Here is a 23181-nt window from a genome sequence, read left to right on the forward strand (position 1 = left end):
TTTCATATTTCGTGGGCTCTTTTTAAATGGCAAAAAAAAAAAAAACACCTCGCAGCATTCGAGATTTGAATACTTATTATTCGGAACAAGGATCACGTGAGCTCCATACTCGGTGAACAAAAATATGTATGGATGCTGGCACGACTGACGTTGCCTCTCATACGTATGTTGTTTTACTGAAAAAAACAAAACAAAAACACATTATTGGACAGGGACTAGGCCAGCTTTCGCCATGCCATTCAAGATAACGTACCACCTGGAAGAGCAGAGATTGTGGCTAAATTTCTGCTTGGGTCGGAAAAGTAGCTCGTTAGGGGTAATAGGACCTCTCGACGTAGAATGACCAGTAGACAATGTTGAAGAACCCAAATAAGATGGGAAACATGTATCGGGCCACCCTTTCGAAAGCTTGAGACGTCTTGACATTGCGATGTAGTTCCAGCTTGTTCTCCTTGTCCATGGTCAGCAGGAATGGGTCTGTGCGGCGTCCGTAAACCAGCCTCTGCGAGAGTGAGGCATTGTGAATGATGCCTTCACGTTAATTATAGCTCTCGTGTTACAGTATCAAAATTCATTTCGATGTTACACCATTTAATTTTTGGGGCGAGGCTTAGAAGATGTTAACCACAGCAAACTTTTCCAGATTGTTAAGCGGTCTGATAGTAGATGTGTCGCCTGCTAGCAAACAAAAATTGAACATCGTACTGCATCTTATTATAAGCCTTTCTTTACACCATCCAAGTGTTTCGACAAGGTTTGCATAGGCATCCTGTGACAGTGGCATCCATGAGATGGCGACGCATGCAACCTACAAGTGGGCTGCATATGTGGGCTCCCTACATTTAACCTATGTCGACCGCTTCATGTGCGCAACCGCTACCCGGCAATCGAGGTCTTAGTTTAGTTCCAAGCTGTGTGACCCCATTGTGATGTCCCTTTTACTGTGAAGTTGAAGTGATAAAAATACATTATTCCTGGAGCCTTAGTTGCAGCCATTCTCACCTCCCGTAGCTAAGCGTCTGTGGGAGATGGTGAAGAGAACAAAAAAAAAAAAGCATTGTACAATCAGAACCGATCGCAGTAACCACTTCGAGTCGTTGCGCCTTTCACCCTCACAAACGACTCATCTCAGCACATTGAGAATTCGCACGATGAAACACCTCGCCATCGCTAACGCCTTGATGGAGTTCCGAAGGGATGTCTGAATACCCAATAACACTACGCACTGCACCAGTTCCTTGCAAATTGCCCTGTTAAAGGTATATGGAACAAAATTTTTGCCTCCAAGATTTTCACCCAAATTAAAAGATTGGGTGCTGAAATCGGCAGACACAACTTTAATTTCAGACAGGAACTAGCGGAAAATCATGAATTTAATGCGTTTTTCACAAACTGCCGCGTCTAGTAGCGGCTGCACCGTACCCTAGAGAAGGTAAAGTTTAACGTCACCGAAAAGGGGCGTGCCAACTGTGCTAGCTATCGGCCACGTCTCTCTCTGAACTCGCTCAGCTCCCACTACCATTACTAGAACCACGACGAACGGCACCGGTAGCGAATAATGATCCCGGGTGGGGTAAAGCCGCTAAGGGTAGGGCACGTCTGAGTGCCTTTGTGGCAGGGGGAGAATGGGATATAAAGGGGAGGTGGAGAAAGGGAAGTAGCAGGACAGAAAAATGTTCAGCCTGCAGCCGTCGCGGTGACCTTGAAATCATGGCTCGCGCTGTCGTGCAGCCGCTGCGCACTGACAATCCTCCAGAAATACAGGCGACTGTTCAAGAATATGTGAAATAAACTGTTTATCGGAACAGGCTCGTCTTTCGAGAGATTTTCGATGTTTTCGCCATTTTTTCCAATTTTTGTTTGGTATACTTTTCATTAAAAGTCTCCCGATCATATTGTCACGGGCGGAGAAGGGCAGCGAATGACGACGACGAAGTGCTGGGCGGAACGCGCTTGGACTGCGACAGCGTTGTACGCTTTTGGCTGTTAAATATACCCTGTGTATATAGTTTCTTCCCCGTAACATCTTTGGTGGAGGTGCGGGGTGGAAACTATATACAAAGGCAAAAAACTCGGTGTACGTCTGCAGAAATTGCTTTTGGTTCGTCATTCTGTCGTCCGGGTGAGTTCTTCTATTCAGTCGTCATACGGCCAAGCCCACACCTAAGAAACTACGTCATCCAGCTGCACAGCTGATGACAGTTCGTTCGACTATCTGTGTCTAGCAAGCAAGCAACAACGTAGCCAGTGTACCACACGCCCCGCCTGTATAGGAACCGTTGGCATGTGTTTTATATGCACAACACGCATGAACGTGTACCAGACAGCCCCATTCATTGCTTTACTAGGCGTTATTCGATTCGTATTCGAAATATGGAGTATTCGTAAAGCCCAGAAGTTAGAAAAAAGAAAGATTGGGAAACTTGCACTAAGTAGCGCAAGGCTTCGCACTGTGAAGCACAGGTCCTTCGCCGCGCGTACTCCCCGTCGACCGACACGTCTAGCTTCGAGATGCGCGGCTTCTTCCTCGGGAGTACGCACTTTCTTGGACGCCCCATGGCTGTCTCGGCACGATCGGGCGCAGCCAGGCTATGCACTGTAGAGCGGAGGTTGCGCACGATGTCTCCGTCGGTGGGCATGGCTTAGCTACCGCGCTTGGCCAGGTGGTGCGGTATCTGGTCGCGATGCATGTTTCCTCCTTCTTTCTATCTTATTTTCTCTCTCTGCACCCATGGCCTTTAACATGGGACGCAATGCGTGGCGGTCTCCATCGCAGAGCGCGTGCTGTGCTCTGTGGTAGTAGTAGTGGTTCTTGGGGAAAAGGAATAGAGCGCTAATTTCTGTCTGCCCATTGGCGACACGGCTAAGCGCCCTGTAGGGGTAGGGGTAAGGTGGGAATAAAAGAAAAGTAGGAAGAAAAGGGAAAGAAGTGAGAGATATAATCGACAAGCAAGAACGACGAAGAGAGAAGAAGACAGGAAAGATGGGGAGCCGGTCACAGGAGTTCACGGACGGGTCCACGATTCAGCCAGCGGCACGATGCACGTCGGTGACGAGGCGGCGAAGGCCCCGCCGATGAGAGGCGCACGGCATGGTGGTCGAGGTAGCCGTCACAGAGCGTCGACGGCGAGGGGCACGAGCGCGTCCTGAACGGGCGAGCGGGGCATCGCGGGCGACACGTCCGTCTCTCGTGAAATCCTCCGAGCAACTCCCTGCTCTGTGGTTGGTAGGCAACGGCGCGGCGAGTTTTTTGCGGCACCACTGCCGTCGTTATGGTTTGACTTACAGCTTCGCTGTTAAAAAAAAATCCTGCCAGTTCTACGCCGTGATAACCATCGGACAGAGATGCTGTCGCCCCTTTCGTCAGGCATTACATTTGGCTAATAAGTTTCGGCAATGTTATCACTTAGAATTTCTTTGCTGTTTATTTGTCCGCCAGGTTAAGCCATGTGGATTCCGTGCGACAATGTGATCATTCACGGCCGCGCTTCAACGCTACGGCAGCGTTCCAGTGCGGCCGTGGCCCATTCCACCCGGCCACTTGTCCAGAACGGTATTAAACAGTTATAGTTTAGCGGGTTTAGCGGAATAGCGGGCTTAGCGGAATAGCGGAATCGAAATGCGCATGCGCAGTACGCTAAACGACCCGTAGCGGTTACTGCACGCACGGTATTTTTCAGATTTAGCGTTACAGTGTTTGCGTGGTTAGCGTAGTGTACGTAAAATATGGCGGCTGTTTTGGACGCCCGCTTCGAACTGAATTTAGCGTTGATGTGGGCAGATCCACTTCTTTCGTAGCAAACGACTGTGCGAAATGGCTTCGCTTGCCTTCAGGTAGCTGCGCTGGAACGCAAGCAGCGTTGCAAACGCTGGTATACTGTGCATGACATGCATGCCGCGGTGCATGCATTTCATGCATGGCACCGCGGCCGCAGCTCTCGCGATGCCGTGTACGAGAGCAGACGATGCAGCAGTGTGTGCGTCACACCCGCGGAGTAAGTAAGACCAACTCCTCTCCTGTTGACCTACTTTCCGCAAGCGCCATTCGTTATCCTCTTCGTACTCCCTCTCCCCATCCAAGCGAGCGTACAACCACGGCCGTGGTACAACTCTACTCCTCAACTTCCCCTCCTCCGTAAGAGCCTTTCTCTTGTCAGTCTCGGCGAGTCGCAGCCCTTTCCGCCGAGCCTCACCCTCGCCCCTCAGGTCACGTGACTGCGTGACGACGACGATTACTACTACTACTACGACGGTAACGACGGTACAGGGTGTCGACTGCTGACCCGAAGGTCGCGGGATCGAATCCCGGCCGCGGCGGCTGCATGTTCGATGGAGGCGAAAATGTTTGAGGCCCGTGTACTTAGATTTAGGTGCACGTTAAAGAACCCCAGGTGGTCGAAATTTCCGGAGCCCTCCACTACGGCGTCTCTCATAATCATATCGTGGTTTTGGGACGTTAAACCCCAGATATTATATTATTACGGTACAGGGTAGATTAAGACACTCGCTGTAAAATAACGTCGACTGTGAACGTAACGTAATCTTGCTTTAATTTTAACGTAATCTTGCCTTACGTGAACGCAAATACTGCACTATTGTCGTCTCTTCGTCTTCCCTGTTGCAACTAGAACATGGTTGATTTTTTTTAACTCCTTGGGCTGAGACGTTAACCGAGACAACGCGGTGTCATTGCTGCTTCTTGCCATAACAGGCGACTAAAGAGTATGTGTTGTGACTTAACGCACAAGGGTCTCACAACACCGCCATCGGTCGCGCTCAAGCGTTCTCAACTGCAGCCGATCTCTCATGGAAGAAGATAAAAAAAAGCATGCGCGAATACATTTTCGAAATTCTTCTTCTTTAGATTAGGAAGATTCATGCTTGAACGGTACTTGGACCCGATAGAACCGAGTTCTCCATAAGCTCGCCTACGAGCTTGCCGAGTCTCGGCGAGGAAGTCTACACCTCTCCGCAATTTCCAACATGTCCGTCTTCGACGATCCCGAGGTCGCCTCTCGCGACACAGCCTTCCTCGTCACGTTGCTTCTGCATGGATCGCCACCCTTGCATCGAGAAACAGAGCGTCTTCTACGCTCACGACGCCGAGCAGATCGCGAGGCAGGCTACATAGGCTATGATTTTACGCCCTCCGTGGCAGGTGTGAAGTGGGGTCCGAGTACTGCTCTCCTTGGCCATTCGCAAGATATCGTTCACCGATGCGCAGCGCCATATGCTTGTGCAGGGTTCCCCTTCAAGGAGGGCGAAGGTTCATCGCAGCGCCTCCCCCCGCCCCCCACCCTACTAAGTCAAAGTATGGGGCGGACTTTGCGGCGGCCTCCCCCCCCCGCCCCCACCCGCGTCAGCACTCCTATGCGCAGCGCCAAGGATTGTTACACAGCATCCAAGGTTCAGACGTCGTCCGCTCTCTGCAGGTTTTGAATATCGACGACGAAGGTGATGAGAAGTTCACGGAAGATCTGGGGACGTTGTTGCGGCGGAACAGCAACACGATCAAAGGCGTGGCCAGCACATTCCATAGGTACCCGAGCAATTTCACTGACGCTCTGCCATACCTTACCAGCTGCCGGAAGCTATCGCTTGACAGCTCGTTCCATAGAGAAGACCTTGTAATCGGTGCGCACTCGGTTAGTCAACTTTTAGAGGTGTCGTCGTTACTTAAGGAACTGATGATAAGAATTCCAGAACGGGATATTTCGACATTCGCCGATGCCGTGAAGAAGAGCAAGACGTTGACCACTTTGGAGGTGGAGTTACACCGCTACTGTCCGACCGCTTTGTTCGTCGCTCTAGCGAATAGGCCTCGACAGCTGGTATGGTGGCGCTGCGGCGCTAGGACAGTCAGCGCCGCGAGTAGCGGCCGCGCGCGTGATCCCGTCGCGGCATGCTGCGAACGCCGCTCTGGGAGCAGAGCAATGGCATTGCGGAACGAGCAGCGCGCGTGATTGTGTCGATTCCGCGGAACTGAATAGGTAGAAAGTTATTGAAAATAAAAGCAGTCTTCTTCACGGCAGTGATCTTTACGCCGCTAACCATGTTTGCGGCGTCAGGGAGCAAACTGTGTCAGCAAAGGGGCCCTTCGAAGTCAGTTGCAAGTGTGTGAAGAGCGTCGACTAGGACGTCCGCCTTCAGGTTATCAAAGTTTTATCAAGGTCTTCCAATATTTACATTAAATTAAAGGCATTGTGACGAAGATGCGCCTCCATCCAGCAACATCGCCAACGCTCGGCACGATCGGCTCGTGCTTTTTCTTCCCTCATTCATTACGCGAAGAGCGACCTTTGACTTTTCCATCCATTCTCGCTATTCAGCAGGGCTTCTCGATATTAATCAGTCTGCGTGTGTTGGTGTTCGGGCTAAGCAAGAGAAAAAACGTTCGTTCCTCTCACTTTTTTTTACGCTGGCTCGTTCCCTTCGGACTTTTAGATGATTTCTGCACATTTTCCCAGCTGTCTATAGACCCAATTGCACATTGTGGGAGCAAGGTGCAGAAGCAAGGGTGGACGCTGAAGATGGTGTAAGCTCGTCGCTGCCTTGTATATGTTTGCCAACAAGTGCGAGCACACATCCTGCCCTTTCCTGTCATGCGCGTGGCTCTGGCCATCGCCGCGTCCCCTTCCAGATACGAGGATGTTTAACGCTTCGTCGCAGGGTCACGCTATCACCTTTCCCATAGCACGCAGGAAAACGTGTCGGAACACACAGGTAGAATGCAGGGCTTTCGAGCTTCTCTCATCGTTGCGCAAGAAGTGGGCACTGTATATGCGGTTTCGGTGCTTCACGAGCTGCCTAAGACCTCCATCGGGGCTAAAAGAAGGCAGACTTTATGACCACAACGAGCAAATATGCGCAGTAATAGCAAGGAAAGCATTAAAAAATTAAGAGCGTCTGTTTATCTCGCACGTCGCACCGCCCTTATTCGACGCTGTCATCACTCGTTCTGGTGAGCCTTCCATATAAATCCATATAATTTTATTTCTGGCAGCTTAAGGACAGTGTTTCTGTAGCTGTTGCGACAGCGATACACGCCACAATACATAGTTACACACCTGTTTGACCGCGATTCAGCTTCGTCCTTTCGAGTTGCTATAGTTCCGCCCGTACGCACCCGCTCTCAGCCGCGACTGACTAGAAACGCGCCGCGCCGCGGGCGGCGCCACTTGTTCAGTCAAAACTGCAGCGCACTAGGCCTATAACACGACACTGATGGAACTGTGCGGACTGTTTGTTGACATACAGCCACAATGTGAACTAGCGCTGGCATCCGCGGTCCGGAAGAACGCCTCCCTGCTGCATCTCAAGTTGTACGATGTCGAAACGAATTTTGCAGAAGCGCTTGCTCAGAACACCTCGCTCTTACGCGTAGAGCTACACTCAGCATCTCAATTCCGTGCGAATGAACTCGAACTGCTGTGCGGCGCACTTGTGACGAACCAGACGGTCAAGGTGCTGAGCATTTTCAATGTTATACAAGGACTCTCGTTATACCAACTGCGTTACTTAAAACGTCATCTCTCCTTCTTTTATTTGCATTGTCATTCGTGGTGATAAACCGCCGCGAAGCGTTAGCCGCTTGCACTGGAAGTTATCTCAATCAATCTTGCTTGTTGCGTCGCCGGCTGAACCATAGCAGCGAGCGACCGAAACAAGTGAATTCAAGCCCGACTGCCTAACGCAAGGCTTCGACGTTGCTCCGCCTTTGTTCGACGCCTTCCAGATAAGGCATGTTGTGCGCAGGCCAACACACCACGTGAAGCACGCTATGAAATTCCAGCAACCTTACCGATGCTGTTTGAAAGCCGCAGGGTCCATGGCGTAGTTCAGGCATATGTGGCTCGGAGATGGCCTCAGTCGTGTTCGTGGTTGCGAGCCGCGTCTGGTGAGGAACGTTGGAAGATGGCAACTTGCACGTGTGCATGTGTCCGAGACGGTGACAACCTCGCCTGGTGGTTCGGATCCGAGGCGCTTCGTGCAGAAGTGTGCTACGGCACAGCTGACGCAACCGCATTCCACAACCACCAGTGAACTGACATCGCGAACCCTCGTCGCTTCGTGCTCTGCATCAGGTATTGTGACAATGAAGTGTGCAGGCACTCTGCGCTTACTTTTCTGTTACTCGGTTTGTTCTTTTTTTTTTTTGGAGCTGCAACCACGATGTGCGTATCAAGATGACATAATTTACGATGGAGAGGCCCGAAGTCACGCGTGTTATTTTCTCGAAAGAAGAAAGGATCGAATGTAGGAGATAAGTCAACACAGTACCACGCAAGGACGAAATTCAAGGAAATGGAGGAAGTCGTTTGGTAAGTATCGTTTTTAACTTCAATTGTTAGCTTTAGAACACATCTCTTTATTCTAACACCTATAACATTTTTGCTAGCGTGTGCTTCTTCTCAAAGCGATCAATGTATAGTGTGCTCTCGGATTGAACGCGACAATTTAGGGCAAAAAAAAGTGCACGTATTCTTTCGCTTTTGTCATCTTTAGTACGAATCATGTCTATGTAATTTCGACTCTAATATTACATCTGATCAAGCATTAACTATAATGGCCACATTCGTAGCGACATGTCGCGGTTATCTCGAGCGATACCGCGTACCACTTACTATAACGAATGTCTTGATGCAGTGTTTCAATTCGTGAGTGCTGTAGACTGCAGTGCATATATACGTATTACACTTGTTGCCTGATGATGTTTAGGTCAGTCAAAGCAGGTGATTACAATGTTTGTCATATACTATATGGTGGCGAGTCACCGCGGTTGCATAGTATGCATGTCGTCGTTTTGATTAAGACATATTTCCATTCCTTCTGAAGTATGTCTTCCTTCTAGCGCAAGGCATACAAAACACGCGCACGCACGCACAGAGAGGGTTCTAGTCATAGGCGTGCGCAGGGTTCTCGATTAGGGCGCCCAAGTCTCACCGCAGCCAGGACTCGCTGCGTGTGAACCGCCATGGTATACCGTCGTCGCTATCTTTCCATTGTCGTCTTCGCTACGAGACTAACATCATCCAATTATGTACAGCGCAACTTTTACTGGATACTCATCTATTTTTATGTCGTTTACTCTGAACAGCTTGCGTTCGTATTTTTGCTTCTGCGTACGACACACTGCCACGCCGGATTGACTGCGGCAGCTTCGATGTAGCTTCGCATTTATCGTGGTTTCCCGTTCTCTATTTGTAATTATGACTGGTGTCAGAGAACCAGATGGTTTGTTCGCCTAGACGTCAGTGGTGGCTGTCGCTATGACGGTCGCGCTCGTAGTATTGCTTCTGTCCTGTCTGGTGGACGAGTTCCGCGAGTCTGCTGATGCTGTTGTCTGGACGATGATCTTTCGCCCGTATCAACCGCTGTTTTCTGTGTAGGCGGTTTGCCGCGTTTAGATATTGATATGTTCTTTTACTGCGTGGTCAGACGTTTTCAGGTTTCTCCCCGAGCTTCATCGTAGGTACCCGCGGACTAGCTGGTTCCGACGAATGCTGTGGCTTGCTCCATTCCCTCGATAGCGTATGCAAGTCACTTGCATGTGCACTTTCGTACAATGGTGCAATGGTACAATTTTACTGGCACGAGTAGTAAAAAACTGTTGCTAGGGTGGGGTATTACGTATTCTAGATTATATGTATTGATACCATTATGTATTCCAGATAGATAGATAGATAGATAGATAGATAGATAGATAGATAGATAGATAGATAGATAGATAGATAGATAGATAGATAGATAGATAGATAGATAGATAGATACAGTTTCACTGGCACGAGTAATAAAGGATCATTAAAAAACCTGTTGCTAGGGCGGGGTATTACATATTCTAGATTATAGGTATTGATACCCTTATGTATTCCAGATAGATAGATAGATAGATAGATAGATAGATAGATAGATAGATAGATAGATAGATAGATAGATAGATAGATAGATAGATAGATAGATAGATAGATTGTTAAGGTGTTTAATAGACAGCACTCAACGACAATGAGTAATGGAGACAGTCACGGCAAGGCACGAACTCCCTGCGCGAGCGGCGTTCTTTCTTCAAGCAACCAAAGAGGATGACCCACTAGAAGGCGCTGGAGAGGGTAACCCATTACCATGTCCCAAGGCTTCTCTACAATTACCCTGGGTACGAAAAGGGAGCCGTCCGGCGACCTAACAGCTCGTCACTATGAGTGGGTCATAGTAGGCCTTGAGGCGCTCCACGTTGACAATGTCGCGCCCTCGACGGCGCATGTCCGAAGCTGGTTCGATGGGTTCGATCAAGTAGTTGACCGGGGATGTGCGCTCGACGACCCGGTATGGGCCTTCGTATTTCGGCAGCAGTTTTGAAGAAAGGCCACTTGCAGTGGTAGGGACCGAGAGCCATACGAGCGCTCCAGGAAGGAACGTGGGTTCAGAAGTAGTGGTGCCATCGCGAATGCTCTTCTGCAGCTCTTGTTCCTGCGTCGTAAATGTCTTGGCAAGCTCGCGACACTCTTCAGCGAGCCTGGCTGTGTCAGAAATAGGCGCACACTCAGATGAATCCGGCTTGTATGGAAGTATCGTGTCGACGGTGTGCGACGGGTGCCTTCCGTACAGTAAGAAGAACGGTGAAAAACCAGTAGTGCTCTGAGGGGCGGTGTTATAGGCGTAGGTGACGAAGGGCAGAATGGCATCCCAATTGGTGTGGTCGGCGGCGACGTACATTGACAGCATGTCGCCGAGCGTGCGGTTAAAGCGTTCGGTTAGGCCATTCGTCTGCGGGTGGTAAGCAGTAGTTTTGCGGTGAACAGCATGGCACTCTTTCAGAATGGCTTCCACGACTTCCGATAAGAAGACACGGCCTCGGTCGCTGAGAAGCTCTTGGGGTGGACCGTGACGCAGTATGAATCGGTGTAGTAGGAAGGAGGCAACATCGCGCGCTGTAGCCGCTGGGAGGGCGGCGGTTTCGGCGTATCGCGTTAGATGGTCAACAGCGACGATGGCCCAGCGGTTACCAACCGAACTCAGAGGAAGTGGTCCATACAAATCGATGCCCACGCGCCCGAACGGACGGTTAGGGCAAGGTAATGGTTGTAGACCTGCTGGCGACACGTGCGTTGCAGGTTTTCGGCGTTGGCAATCGAGGCAGGAGCGAACGAACTTCTGCACGTAGCGGTACATCCCACGCCAGAAGTATCGTTGTCGAATGCGGTGGTAAGTTTTGGATACCCCAGAATGCGCGCATTGCGGGTCGGAGTGGAAGGCGTCGCATATATCAGAACGCAGACTGCTGGGTATCACTAGTAGCCACTGGCGGCCGTCGGCGTTGTAATTGCGTCGGTGCAGGAGGTCGTCACGAACGGCGAAATGGTGGGCTTGACGACGTAACGCGCGAGTGGGTGGTGTTGCCGTCGGATCAGTGAGCAAGTCGATCAGCGAGGTGATCCATTTATCCTTGCGCTGTTCGGTAGCGATGGTGTGAACGCTGATTGAAGCAACAGCTATGTGAGATACTGAGCAGGGGGCATTGTCGTCAGGCAAGGGAGAGCGCGAGAGGGCGTCGGCGTCAGCATGCTGGCGTCCGTTGCGGTACAGCACGCGGATGTCGTAGTCCTGCAGGCGAAGTGCCCAGCGGGCGAGACGGCCTGAGGGATCCTTCAATGACGACAGCCAGCATAGTGCATGATGGTCGGTGACGACATCAAATGGGCGACCATACAAATAAGGTCGAAACTTTGTAAGGGCCCATATGATCGCCAGGCACTCTTTTTCCGTGACTGAGTAATTGGTCTCGGCTCTGGTAAGCGTACGGCTTGCGTATGCCGCGACATATTCGGGGAACCCTGGTTTGCGTTGCGCAAGGACGGCGCCGAGGCCTACACCGCTGGCGTCCGTGTGTACCTCCGTAGGGGCCGTAGGGTCGTAGTGACGTAGTATGGGAGGAGACGTCAACAAACGACGGAGCTTTGCGAACGCGTCGTCACACTCGGACGACCACGAATTTAGGGGTCCGTTACTTCCAAGGAGCTTCGTCAGCGGCGATATGATGGTGGCAAAGTTTCGTATGAAGCGTCGAAAGTATGAACACAGTCCGACGAAACTGCGCAGTTCTTTGACGGACGTAGGTTTGGGAAATTCGGCCACGGCCCGAAGCTTGGCCGGATCGGGAAGGATTCCGTCTTTGGACACGACGTAGCCGAGGATTGTCAGCTGCCGTGCCGCAAATCGGCACTTCTTCAGATTCAGTTGGAGGCCGGCGTTGCTCAAACGTGTCAAAACATGCCGCAGACGTTGGAGATGCGTGGAGAAGTCCGGAGCGAAGACGACGACGTCGTCCAGGTAACACAGGCACGTGTGCCATTTCAAGTTACGCAGAACGGTGTCCATCATGCGCTCGAAGGTCGCGGGCGCATTACACAGACCGAACGGCATGACGTTGAACTCGTACAAGCCGTCGGGCGTGACAAAGGCTGTCTTTGGTCGAGCGTCATCAGCCATGGGTACTTGCCAGTACCCCGAGCGCAAATCGAGAGATGAAAAGAATTCTGCTCCTTGGAGGCTGTCAATCGCGTCGTCGATTCGCGGCAGTGGATAAACATCCTTGCGGGTGACCTTGTTGAGCCGTCGGTAGTCCACACAGAACCGCACAGAACCGTCCTTCTTCGTAACGAGAACAACAGGAGACGCCCATGGGCTGTCGGAGGGCCGAATTACATCGCGTCGAAGCATATCGTCCACTTGCTCGTTAATTACCCGGCGTTCTGTGGGAGACACGCGATATGGACGTTGCCGCAGTGGTGGTTGGGCGCCAGTGTCGATGCGATGCGTAACAGCGGACGTGCGGCCGAGGGAAGTTTGCCCGACATCGAAAGAATGACGAAATTCATCCAACAAGCACAGAAGCTGCGAACGCTGGACCGACGTAAGGTTGTCAGCAATGGAGGGACCAAATACATCAGTAGGTGACGAATCAGACGTGGAAACAGCACTGATGGTGCGGAAACTGGTACAGTGCGAGTCATCGGGTGCGTCCAGAACTTGTGCGTCTTCAACGGGTTCCACTTTGCCGAGACATTCCCCTCGAACCAACGTAACAATGCACGGGGATGGGTTGGTAACAAAAATAGTGGTGCTGCCCTGAGTGACTCGCACGGTCGCAAAAGGTACCAGCAACCCTTTCCTAGTGCAGACGCGGGCAGATGGCGAAAGGAGTGCAGTGGTGTCGGAGAGACCGGCGCAGTAGACCGACACAGCCGTTGACGAGTTTGGAGGCACTTTCGTATCGTCTTGGACGAGGATCTTGCTCATTGCCGATGGACTGTCTGTCGGCGTCAAATGTGAGAACGGTGAGAGTTCGATTTCGGCTGGTGCGCAACGAATTACGGCGTCGTGGCGGGAGAGGAAATCCCATCCCAAGATGACGTCGTGAGAGCATGCCGCAATTATGATGAACTCGACGTCGTACAGAACGTCCTGAATGACGACGCGAGCAGTGCATACTGCTGTGGGATGAATACTCTGGGAGCTCGCGGTACGAAGGGACATACCAGAAAGTGGCGTCATCACTTTTCGAAGTAAGCGGCAAAGTTTTGCGTCCATAACGGATACAGCGGCTCCAGTATCGATAAGGGCCGATGCGCGAACACCGTCCACAAGCACGTCGATTACATTCGATGGACTTCGCTGAGGGCTTTCACAGTTCGATAGCGTCGCAGCCCTTGCCTCCTGGACTGCGACGACTAGTTTTCCTGCACTCGTGCGACCGAACGAGGCCGCATGGGTGACAGTGACCGACGTCGGGGAGACGGAGAGCGGCGAGTAGCTGGAGGTGGGCGTGACGTCGGCGACATAGGTGGAGGTGGGTCGTAGAATGCACGGCTTGACTGGCTGGTGACAGGTGACGCGACTCGAGGCGGCTGCACGCGTTGACAATAACGTGCAACGTGACCGGCGTAACCGCAAGCAAAGCAGATGGGCCGGTTGTCGGGGGTGCGCCATCGGTTCGCCGGGGTAGGTCCCGCCCATGTCGCAGTACGTGATTGACGAGTCGGCTGCTGAAATGACTGCATAGTGGGCAGCAGTCGGGGCCGAGGGATGGCGTCAGCATATGTAGCCGGCACACCCGCCTCAAAGAACGGAGGTCTAGCGGCGGCTTCGGCGTAACTCATTGGGGCAGCCGCAGGAATTACTTGGGGCGTCCTGGCGACAACTTGAGCGTAACTCTGAGGCGCAGGAGCCGGAGGTTGCGGGTGGTACTCAGGCACGACCTCCGCAATTTCCTGCTCAATCGCTCGGCGGAGAGGAGGAAGAAGGGTGGTCGACGACTGTTGAACGTGCGGCGGATGGGCAAAGGCGAGGAGGGAGATCTGGCGTGCAATTTCCTCGCGCACGAATGACTTGACTTCTGCCAGCAACGCGGCCTGGTCAGATATTGCCGCCAAGCCAGCAAGCTCTGCGTCGCGTGATGGGGAGCGACGGGTCATCGAACGCTGCCGGCGGAGCTCCTCGTAGCTCTGGCACAGCGTTATGACCTCGGCCACTGTGCCAGGGTTTTTGGCGAGCAGCATGGTGAAGGCATCGTCGTCAATGCCTTTCATTATGTTCCGGATCTTGTCAGACTCAGGCATGGTTCCGTTGGCCTTTTTACACAAGTCGAGGACGTCTTCGATATAACTTGTGAACGATTCACCGGCCTGCTGAGATCGCTCACGTAAGCGCTGTTCGGCTTGCAGCTTACGAACTGCTGGGCGGCCAAAAACGCTGACGACGGCGGTCTTGAAATCGGCCCAAGTCGCAAAATCGGACGCGTGGTTGTTGTACCACAAGCTTGCTACGCCCGCGAGGTAGAACACCAAGTTGCTTAACTTGCCTTCTTCGTCCCATTTGTTGGGGATGCTGACGCGCTCGTAAATTGCGAGCCAGTCCTCCACGTCGGTGCTATCGGCGCCAGTGAAGATAGGTGGGTCGCGTATACGGGGGACACCGGGACATGTGCTCGTTGCGAGAGGAGGCGTTTGCTGGGCGGCGTCTTGAGGCATGGTAGATGGCAAGGTACGGGATCGGAGCTCCAGGGGCATTGAATGGGAGCAGAGCACTCTCCACCAAATTGTTAAGGTGTTTAATAGACAGCACTCAACGACAATGAGTAATGGCGACAGTCACGGCAAGGCACGAACTCCCTGCGCGAGCGGCGTTCTTTCTTCAAGCAACCGAAGAGGATGACCCACTAGAAGGCGCTGGAGAGGGTAACCCATTACCATGTCCCAAGGCTTCTCTACAAGATAGATAGATAGATAGATAGATAGATAGATAGATAGATAGATAGATAGATAGATAGATAGATAGATAGATAGATAGATAGATAGATAGATAGATAGATAGATAGAAAGATAGATAGATAGATATCAAATTTTTAGTGGTATCCCCGGAGATGCTGGGTGGAAGCATCTACATGTGTAAGGAAATAAATCTGCCTACTTCACAGTTCGTTGTACGTCTTGTAGTGATACCTGATAGATGTCGACGACCCAGTGGTCGACGCGTCGCACGCAGAGCGGCCTGAGGCGCACCCGTACGAGGTAGTGTGTGCAGGTGGCCAAGCTTAGCACGGCGAAGACGAACATGATGCAGGTGGCGTACCACACGTCGATGGCCTTCACGTACGCCACCCGCGGTATGGTGGTGCGAACGCTGCTCGCCAAAGACACGAGCGTCAGCAGCGTCACCGCTCCCAGTGCCACTCGGGCTTGAGGGATCTCCACCTGTACGTCAAAATGTGTTTATGTTGATGCATCACGGCATAGCGAACATGTCACACGGAAATGCGTGTCCAGTCTTGTTCGCAGTGTGGGATTATAAGAAAGGGGTTGAGACCAAAGAGTTTCTTACGCAAGCTTCTAAAGGAAACCGTGGTGTTGCAATCGTTCCATTGTCACGTAAATCGCGCTTAGTACATGGATTCGTGTGAGGATTGTGCTTGGAGATTCTCGTTATTACAAAAAAGCAAAAAAAGACAAAAACAAACAAAAAAAAGAAACGTGGCGCTGTACCCAGTTGGGTGCACAAATTGAAATTACCATTTCTGCAATATTGAGTGTTGTGAAGAATGCCATGAAACTACGAACCGGTTCACCAACTTCACCTGCCAAGTCATAGTTTGTTTATTGCAAAAACATGCAACCATAAGGACAGTACTTGAGAAAAACTTGGCAGTGGGCTAGTTGGTTAAACATTATCGATGATTTTTGCGCAAACTTTACAAAAAGTGACTGGGGACAGAGAAGGACCACACACACGGCACATATGAGCGCAAACTAACAACTGTTTATTAGAACTATGGAATGAAATATATACGGTGACCCACGCATGCGCAACGCTGCCCTAGCTACGACGCCCCCTGCTCTCCTTTATCATCTTGATTTCCATATCGGTGAGCGCAATAGAAGGCGCGCTAATACACTTGCCCTCTGCTGCCGTTCTGATAATGAAGGCTTCGACGACCTCTCTTTTAGTGCGCTTGCTCGACGTGTGCAAAATGTCCGTTGCGCGAAAAACGTGGTGTACAAAATTCCACTGTCCTGCGGTGCTCATTACGTGGGGCAGACGGGAAGGTGTGTCAACGAAAGGCTGAAGGAACATAGACACAATTGTGGCCTCCTGCAAGCTCCGGGGCACCTGGCGACACACTGCAGCAGGTGCACGTGTCATCCTTTGTTTGAAGAAACGGACATTTTGCACACGTCGAGCAAGCGCACTAAAAGAGAGGTCGTCGAAGCCTTCATTATCAGAACGGCAGCAGAGGGCAAGTGTATTAGCGCGCCTTCTATTGCGCTCACCGATATGGAAATCAAGATGATAAAGGAGAGCAGGGGGCGTCGTAGCTAGGGCAGCGTTGCGCATGCGTGGGTCACCGTATATATTTCATTCCATAGTTCTAATAAACAGTTGTTAGTTTGCGCTCATATGTGCCGTGTGTGTGGTCCTTCTCTGTCCCCAGTCACTTTTCGTAAAGTTTGCGCAAAAATCATCGATAATAAGGACAGTGTTTTCTGCTGGAAGCCCTGTTTAACTTTTTTAACACGAAAGTGTTATATGCCGGGGTCCACCAAGACTTCACTGACGTATTTCCGTCACGGACATGACGTTGTAAAATACAATAACAAATGACAAAGAAAAAACGAGAAGAAAAAGTTCCGTCGCCTGGAATCGAACCCATGACCCTTCGCTCCGCAGCGTGAAAGGACTCGGCCACAAAGCCTATACGTTCTTGAGCATACTAACGCGAGCTATTTATATACACTATTTACCGCTGGCGGTACGCAGAGCTTGGAGGCGCTTGTTTTCGTTATCACCAGCGAGATCGCGCCAAGGGCGCGCTTTTAAAGGTCGTCGCCCCGCTCGTTGCACTCGTGGCGATACGCGCGCGCCCCCACCTGTACTTTGCCCTACAGGGCGTGGTCGCTTATCTCGCGATAGGGGTGGTTTGTACGTCTTGTGCTTTCACCGCAAATTTACGTTGAAGTTACAGAATGCACGAAGGTCACTGCGCTCGCTGCAGCGGCCGCGTTTGCTAAAGGAGCGCGCTGCTCAAACACAAAAAAGTAACAACTGTGACAGTTGTTAGTTCGCGCTCGTCCTGTGTGTGTTCTTTTCGTGCGTCCTTTGTGCTGCTGCAAGTTTCGAGCTACTTGCCGTTCTTCGCGTGGCATTCCAATTTGTTGCTATCGCATTCATTGCTTCGCTGTTGCGCCGAAACAACGCACATTAAACGCTCAACTACCTCTGCGAAGACGCGTATCACTTTCGTGTTATACCGATTCCTATGACGGAGGGATCAGCCATGTTTTCTTTTTTTTTAATCTGGTCTGCAAATCTCACTTGCCATAGTAAAATGGTGCAAAGGTGATTCTGGATTTTCTCATCTCGCATACAATCATCCCTAACTGCAGTTCAAGTGCTTTTCTTTGGGCTAAAACACACAGGCTACAAGAGGTTAAGACCTGTTTTTCTGATCGCACATATCAATGTATTACGCCATAAGAGTAATATGTCTGCACGCTGTGTACGTTACGTGTTTGGCTTCACGATCACTCAGTACACAAACCGCGGGTGGAATTGAGAATATGGTAACGCTATAGGCGTGACAGTTCTACAGCATGTGCGACCAACCATATTTAAAAATGGTGGCATGTAGTCCTACTCATGGAAACTGTTCTTCAAGCTCGGGGTTTTCTTCTTCTCACTTACCTTTAGCCAGAGGCAAATCCACGACGCACAAACAATGAGACTGCTGGGTAGGTATACGTAAATGAGGTGGTAGCCCCGCAGACGTTGTAGCACAAATGTGTACTGGAGAACCGTGAAATTCCCTGAAAAATTGCGCGGGGCTTCAATTTGCAGGAATTTGCTGAGAGATTTTGCACGAATACGCGTCTTGGAAGTCACTAACTTGAACATTGGTGCAACGTTTTGTTGCTTATAGCATGTACACAAGACAACACGAAGGGCAAAAAGAAAAAAAGAAAAAAAGGGAGGGGACTCTAACTTTGGGGCTTGGTTGTGGCACTCCCACCTCGGCGTTCGTGTGCCCTGATGCATTCCTTGGGTTAGCTTTGTTTTTCGTATAAGTGGCGGAGCGGATCTCGGAGGCCACGTAGAAAGAAGCGCGTGGTTGAGATCTGCTCCGCCAGGTGCCACAACGATCCCGGCTTCTCGCAAGACAACCGTTTGCTCTTTCAATGAGCTCATTAAATTAATTTTATTAATTATCCCGAGAGTTAATTAGCCCACATCTTAAGTAACCTTATGCTCCGATGTCTATGCATTCAATATAATTTCACTGGACCCAGAACAATCGATTCCGAACCAGTTTTATTTTTAAAAGACATTTCCTGGACATTCGGGCAGCCGGATGCAAGTGCTCGACCGGAAGTGCTTGGAAAAGAAACGAGAATGCCACCGGGTGCTCTTTCCACTTGAAAATTAAAGAAAATTGTCTAACCTGTTGGGAGCTCTTGGGTTAAGGTAGTGTTGTAGCTGTCAACTAGCTGAAACTCGGAGAGCGTGAGCGGGTGCGTGAGTGTAACCGAGTTGTCGTCCTTCCAGGCCAGAGCGATCTCGTTCTCTGTGTATGCGTCTGTGTTTGCAAATAGAGACGATCGTAAGCGATGTAACAGCTTGCAATGGTTTCTCAGAAAACGTAAGGAATTGCGCTAGTTTATTACTGACTTGGAGTTAACATTGCACAAGTGGGCGACTTGGATACATTGTATAAATTCACGTCATTGCGTCCGCCATTTTGTTGCACAGCCAGCGCACTGAAAAGCGTGTTTTGTCTTGATCTGCTTATCCCCAGAAGCAAGAGTGGAAGCTGCGAATTTTACAACATAATGGTGCTGGTTGCCGTCACATGAACACTCCCTATATCACAATGGCGCAACGTTCTCACACGTGTGGTTACCCGACGTTACATCACTGTGTTACTTCCTGTTGCTTTCCCTTCGGTTTTCGATGCTAGGATCAAAGGTGTGGAGTAGTTAGTCGCTGCAAGCACAGAAGCATCGAAGAACGTTGTTGAGACCACTCAATAGGAAACTACAAATACTGCGTCTTCCGGCATAACCAGAGACCTTAGTTATTCGTGATAATGCTTTTCTCGAGCCATGCAGTGCGCACAAAATGTTATTTCCTCCAGTGGCGAAGGGTATCGGCGTATATAGTACAAAGCTTAGCACTATGTAAAGCGCAAAACTTAAGCTCTTATAACTTGATATAAACTACCATTTTAAGGGCACTTGAACTACTTACGTGGTGAGTTGCACCATGCCTCGGTAACTTCTTTTTGTGTCCAAATACGTAAGCTTTCTTAACAGCGAACATGCGCAAAGCCCACCACGGACAGAAGCGATAAATAATTATCTCGAAGTGCTTCTAAGAGCTGGTGAAGACACCGTGCTACAATTTTGCAGTACTGATGTTTCTGTCGCAGCAATTCCTTCCAATGCCATAGCGTAGCCTATGGTTCCTTTGAGCCGAATTTTCGACCAACTGTACGTTTCCTCTTCCGCACGAGAAACTCTCTAGGCCGCAGGCTGCCACGCTTTTAATGCTGCAGACCAGGTCTTATCCTAGTCTATCAATCCTAAGTTCTTACATGGACGCTTTTGGACCCGACTGTCCCGATTGTGGCGCGCGAAGCAATTTAGATCACATGCTCTGGCGGTGTTCCTCCTTACGGGGCCCTCAACGCATCACTGAATAAGAGTGGTGCTCCGAGCTAAGAAGCTCGAATCTACGACACCAGTTAAGGCCCGTCCAGAGGGCCCACGACGCGGCGGTGAGGCTTGGCCTCCCCGTCCCCACGGAGCGGCCCGCGGCCCGCGGCGCTGCTGCCTGAACGGCTGCGGTGCTCCTCAGTACTATCTTAATAAAGTTCATTGTCTGTCTGTCTGTAGTCTTAATAAAAACGCTGGGGGAACTGAGCAAATTAATAGCTTGCACAGGAGGTTCGTGCAATTTGGCGAACACATTTCCGCGACAAATCGGAGTAACCAAACACACATTTACCAACTTTTTTTAAACACGAAAGTGTTTTATGCCGGGGTCCACCACGGCTCCGCTGACGTATTTCCGTCACGGATATGACGTTGTAAAATGCACACTAACATATGACAAAGAAAAAAAAAAGAAAAAGTTCCGTTTCCGGGAGTCGAACCTACAACCCCTCGTCCGCAGCGCGTGGTGCGAAACCACTCGGCCACAGAGCGCACGTTCTTCGACTTACTAACGGCGAGGTATTTGTATACACCATTTACCGTTGGCGGTTCTCAGAGCTCGGTGGCTTCAGCGTGTTCTTGTTATCACTAGCGAGATGGCGTGAAGAGCGCACAGGGCGCGCTTTAAATGTCGTCGCCCCGCGCGCTGCGATGCGAGCGCGCCTCAGGGATTGTCTCTCGTGCGCGCGCGGTTATCTCGTGATTGTACGTCCTTTGCTTTCACAGCAAGTTTCCGTTGACGTTACTGGGAGCACGAAGGTCACTTCGCTCGCTGCAGCGGCCGCGTTCACACTCAAAGTAGTAACAATTGTGACAGTTGTTAGTCCGCGCTCGTGTTGTGTATGTTCTTTCCGTGCGTTTTTTCTGCTTTAGAGCGCGCTGCAAGTTTCGAGCTGGTTGTCGTTCTTCGCATGACATTACAATTTGTTGCTATAGCATTCATTCCTTCGCCCTTGTGGCGAAACAATGCACAATAAACGCTCAACTGCCCCTGCGAAGACATGTTTCACTTTCGTGTTATACCGATTCCTATGAAAGGGGGATCAGCCATGTTTTTTTTTTAATCAAAGATTATATGCTTACATTTAGGAAACTGCAGGGTACTCTTCGTGCAAGAACCACGATATGATTAACAGGCACGCCGTAGTGCTGGACTACGGGTGACTTTCGACCACCTGGGCTTCATTAACATGCTCGTAAATCAAGCACGCGGGATTCTTTGCATTTCGCCACCACTGATATGCGGCCAACTTGAGCGGGAATCGCACCCGCGTCCTCGGGATTAGCAGCTCGACACCATAGCGACTAAGTTGCCACGTCGGGTGGTTATCTTTGAAAACAAATTATTGCGGGTCTTAGACAACGTTCACTGCAATCATATCAAATAGAAAACTGAAATCCAAACAATGAATAAAAAATATGTTTGGACTGATGTTGCCAAACTAAGATTCCTTCAGTGCTGCCAAAGCTTCTGTCGTCGATAGCCATTCAGGTACACCCTCGACTGCTGTAATTTCACATTTTCAATGAAGTTAGACATACTTTGTCTAAAATAAACTCGCATTCGCGTTGATTTATTGTCCTTATCGCAGTGTTCGCCGCGGTGTTGTAGCGGTTACGGCGCTCTGCTGCTGAACCGAAGGTCGCGAGTTCGACCCTGGCGGCGGCGGTCGCATTTCGATGGAGGCGAAACGCTAGAGGCCTGTGTATGCTGTGTGATGTCAGTGCGCGCTAGAGAACGCTAGATGGTCTAAATTTTCGCAGCCCTGCACTACGGCGTGCCTCATAATCGTATCGTGGTATTGTCACGTAAAACGACACGAATTAATTAATGAGTAACTTTAGGAAGAGAGAGCGAGATGGAGTTAAATTAGATGCAGGGAGGTAACCAGAATTGAAACATCTTGTTTGCTACCGTACACCAGGAGGAGGGGACGGGTAAAGAAATATGGAAAGAGGAGGGGAGCGAAGAGCAGGCGTGCAAAAACAAACAAAGGTGAGGAGCGGGAGTACTACAGTCTGTCCAATATACCACTGCCGCGCAACAAAGAAAGAAAGAAAGAAAGAAAGAAAGAAAGAAAGAGAAAAAAGGATAGGAGGCAGTGGTCTAGTGGACAGGCTGTACGTTAGGAAGATTTTGTTTGACATGCGTTTGATAACCTTCATTGTTTGCGCCAAGATACACCTGCGGGAGCTGATTTTGCACTGTGGGCAAAGCGTCTTTATTCAAGTTAGTCAATTTGTGAAGATCGCGTATGTCAAGTAAATGGAACACACTTACACGGTCGCATAATGATGTGACATTTTTGCGTGTCGAAGGGGTACAGCTGGAAGTCCAAGGTGCACGACAGTCGAAGATCCAACCTAGGGGGACCACAGAGAGCATCACACGATGTGGCAATTAATCAGGCATAACGTGAAACGATCGTATACAATGGCGATCGGTAAAAAATAAACGAAGCAAAACCGTTATCTTCTCTTTCCTGTGCGTTGCTATTCCTTTCGATGCATCGCTTTCGGACCAAACTGCCAGGCCACAATCGAGAGAGCAAGAATTATTGAAAAATGACGCGTACAAATACGTATGCGATCCGCCCACCTTCGAAGGCCGCATTTCTTTGCGCTCGCGGGTGCCGGGTTTCTTAAGGCGAAAACCTTAGATGCCTCATCAAACACGAAAATTGACCTTCGGCGGCGTCGGCGTCCCGCGGCGGCGACGACGTCAACACGAGTGATGCAAAAAATCAACATCCCGTGAGACGTCGCCCCATGACGTCATCACAACGTCACCGACAGCCAAAATTTGTGACGTCATCATGAGGTAAGTCGCTATAACGTCACACAACGTGAAGTCGCATGGTGACGTCATCACATGACATCGTCGCTTGGTCAAAAGTGGACCGATCACGGAGGCAATACAGAA

General features: G+C 50.5%; 1 protein-coding gene across 1 annotated transcript in view; it reads right to left on the reverse strand.

The window, feature by feature from the left end:
* Positions 1-228: 228 nt before the first annotated feature.
* The window catches only part of LOC119394912 (glycine receptor subunit alpha-4), a 40691-nt gene continuing 17738 nt past the window's right edge, over positions 229-23181 (reverse strand). The window contains exons 6-10 of the mRNA XM_049416017.1: positions 22540-22622; positions 18986-19120; positions 18232-18353; positions 15495-15746; positions 229-502 (exon numbers count right to left, since the gene is read on the reverse strand). Coding sequence (XP_049271974.1) covers positions 311-502; positions 15495-15746; positions 18232-18353; positions 18986-19120; positions 22540-22622 — 784 coding nt within the window. The 3' untranslated portion in view covers positions 229-310. The remainder of the gene's footprint in view (positions 503-15494; positions 15747-18231; positions 18354-18985; positions 19121-22539; positions 22623-23181) is intronic.

Source organism: Rhipicephalus sanguineus, chromosome 5 (genome assembly GCF_013339695.2).
Source record: "Rhipicephalus sanguineus isolate Rsan-2018 chromosome 5, BIME_Rsan_1.4, whole genome shotgun sequence".
Taxonomy (NCBI): Eukaryota; Metazoa; Arthropoda; class Arachnida; order Ixodida; family Ixodidae; genus Rhipicephalus; species Rhipicephalus sanguineus.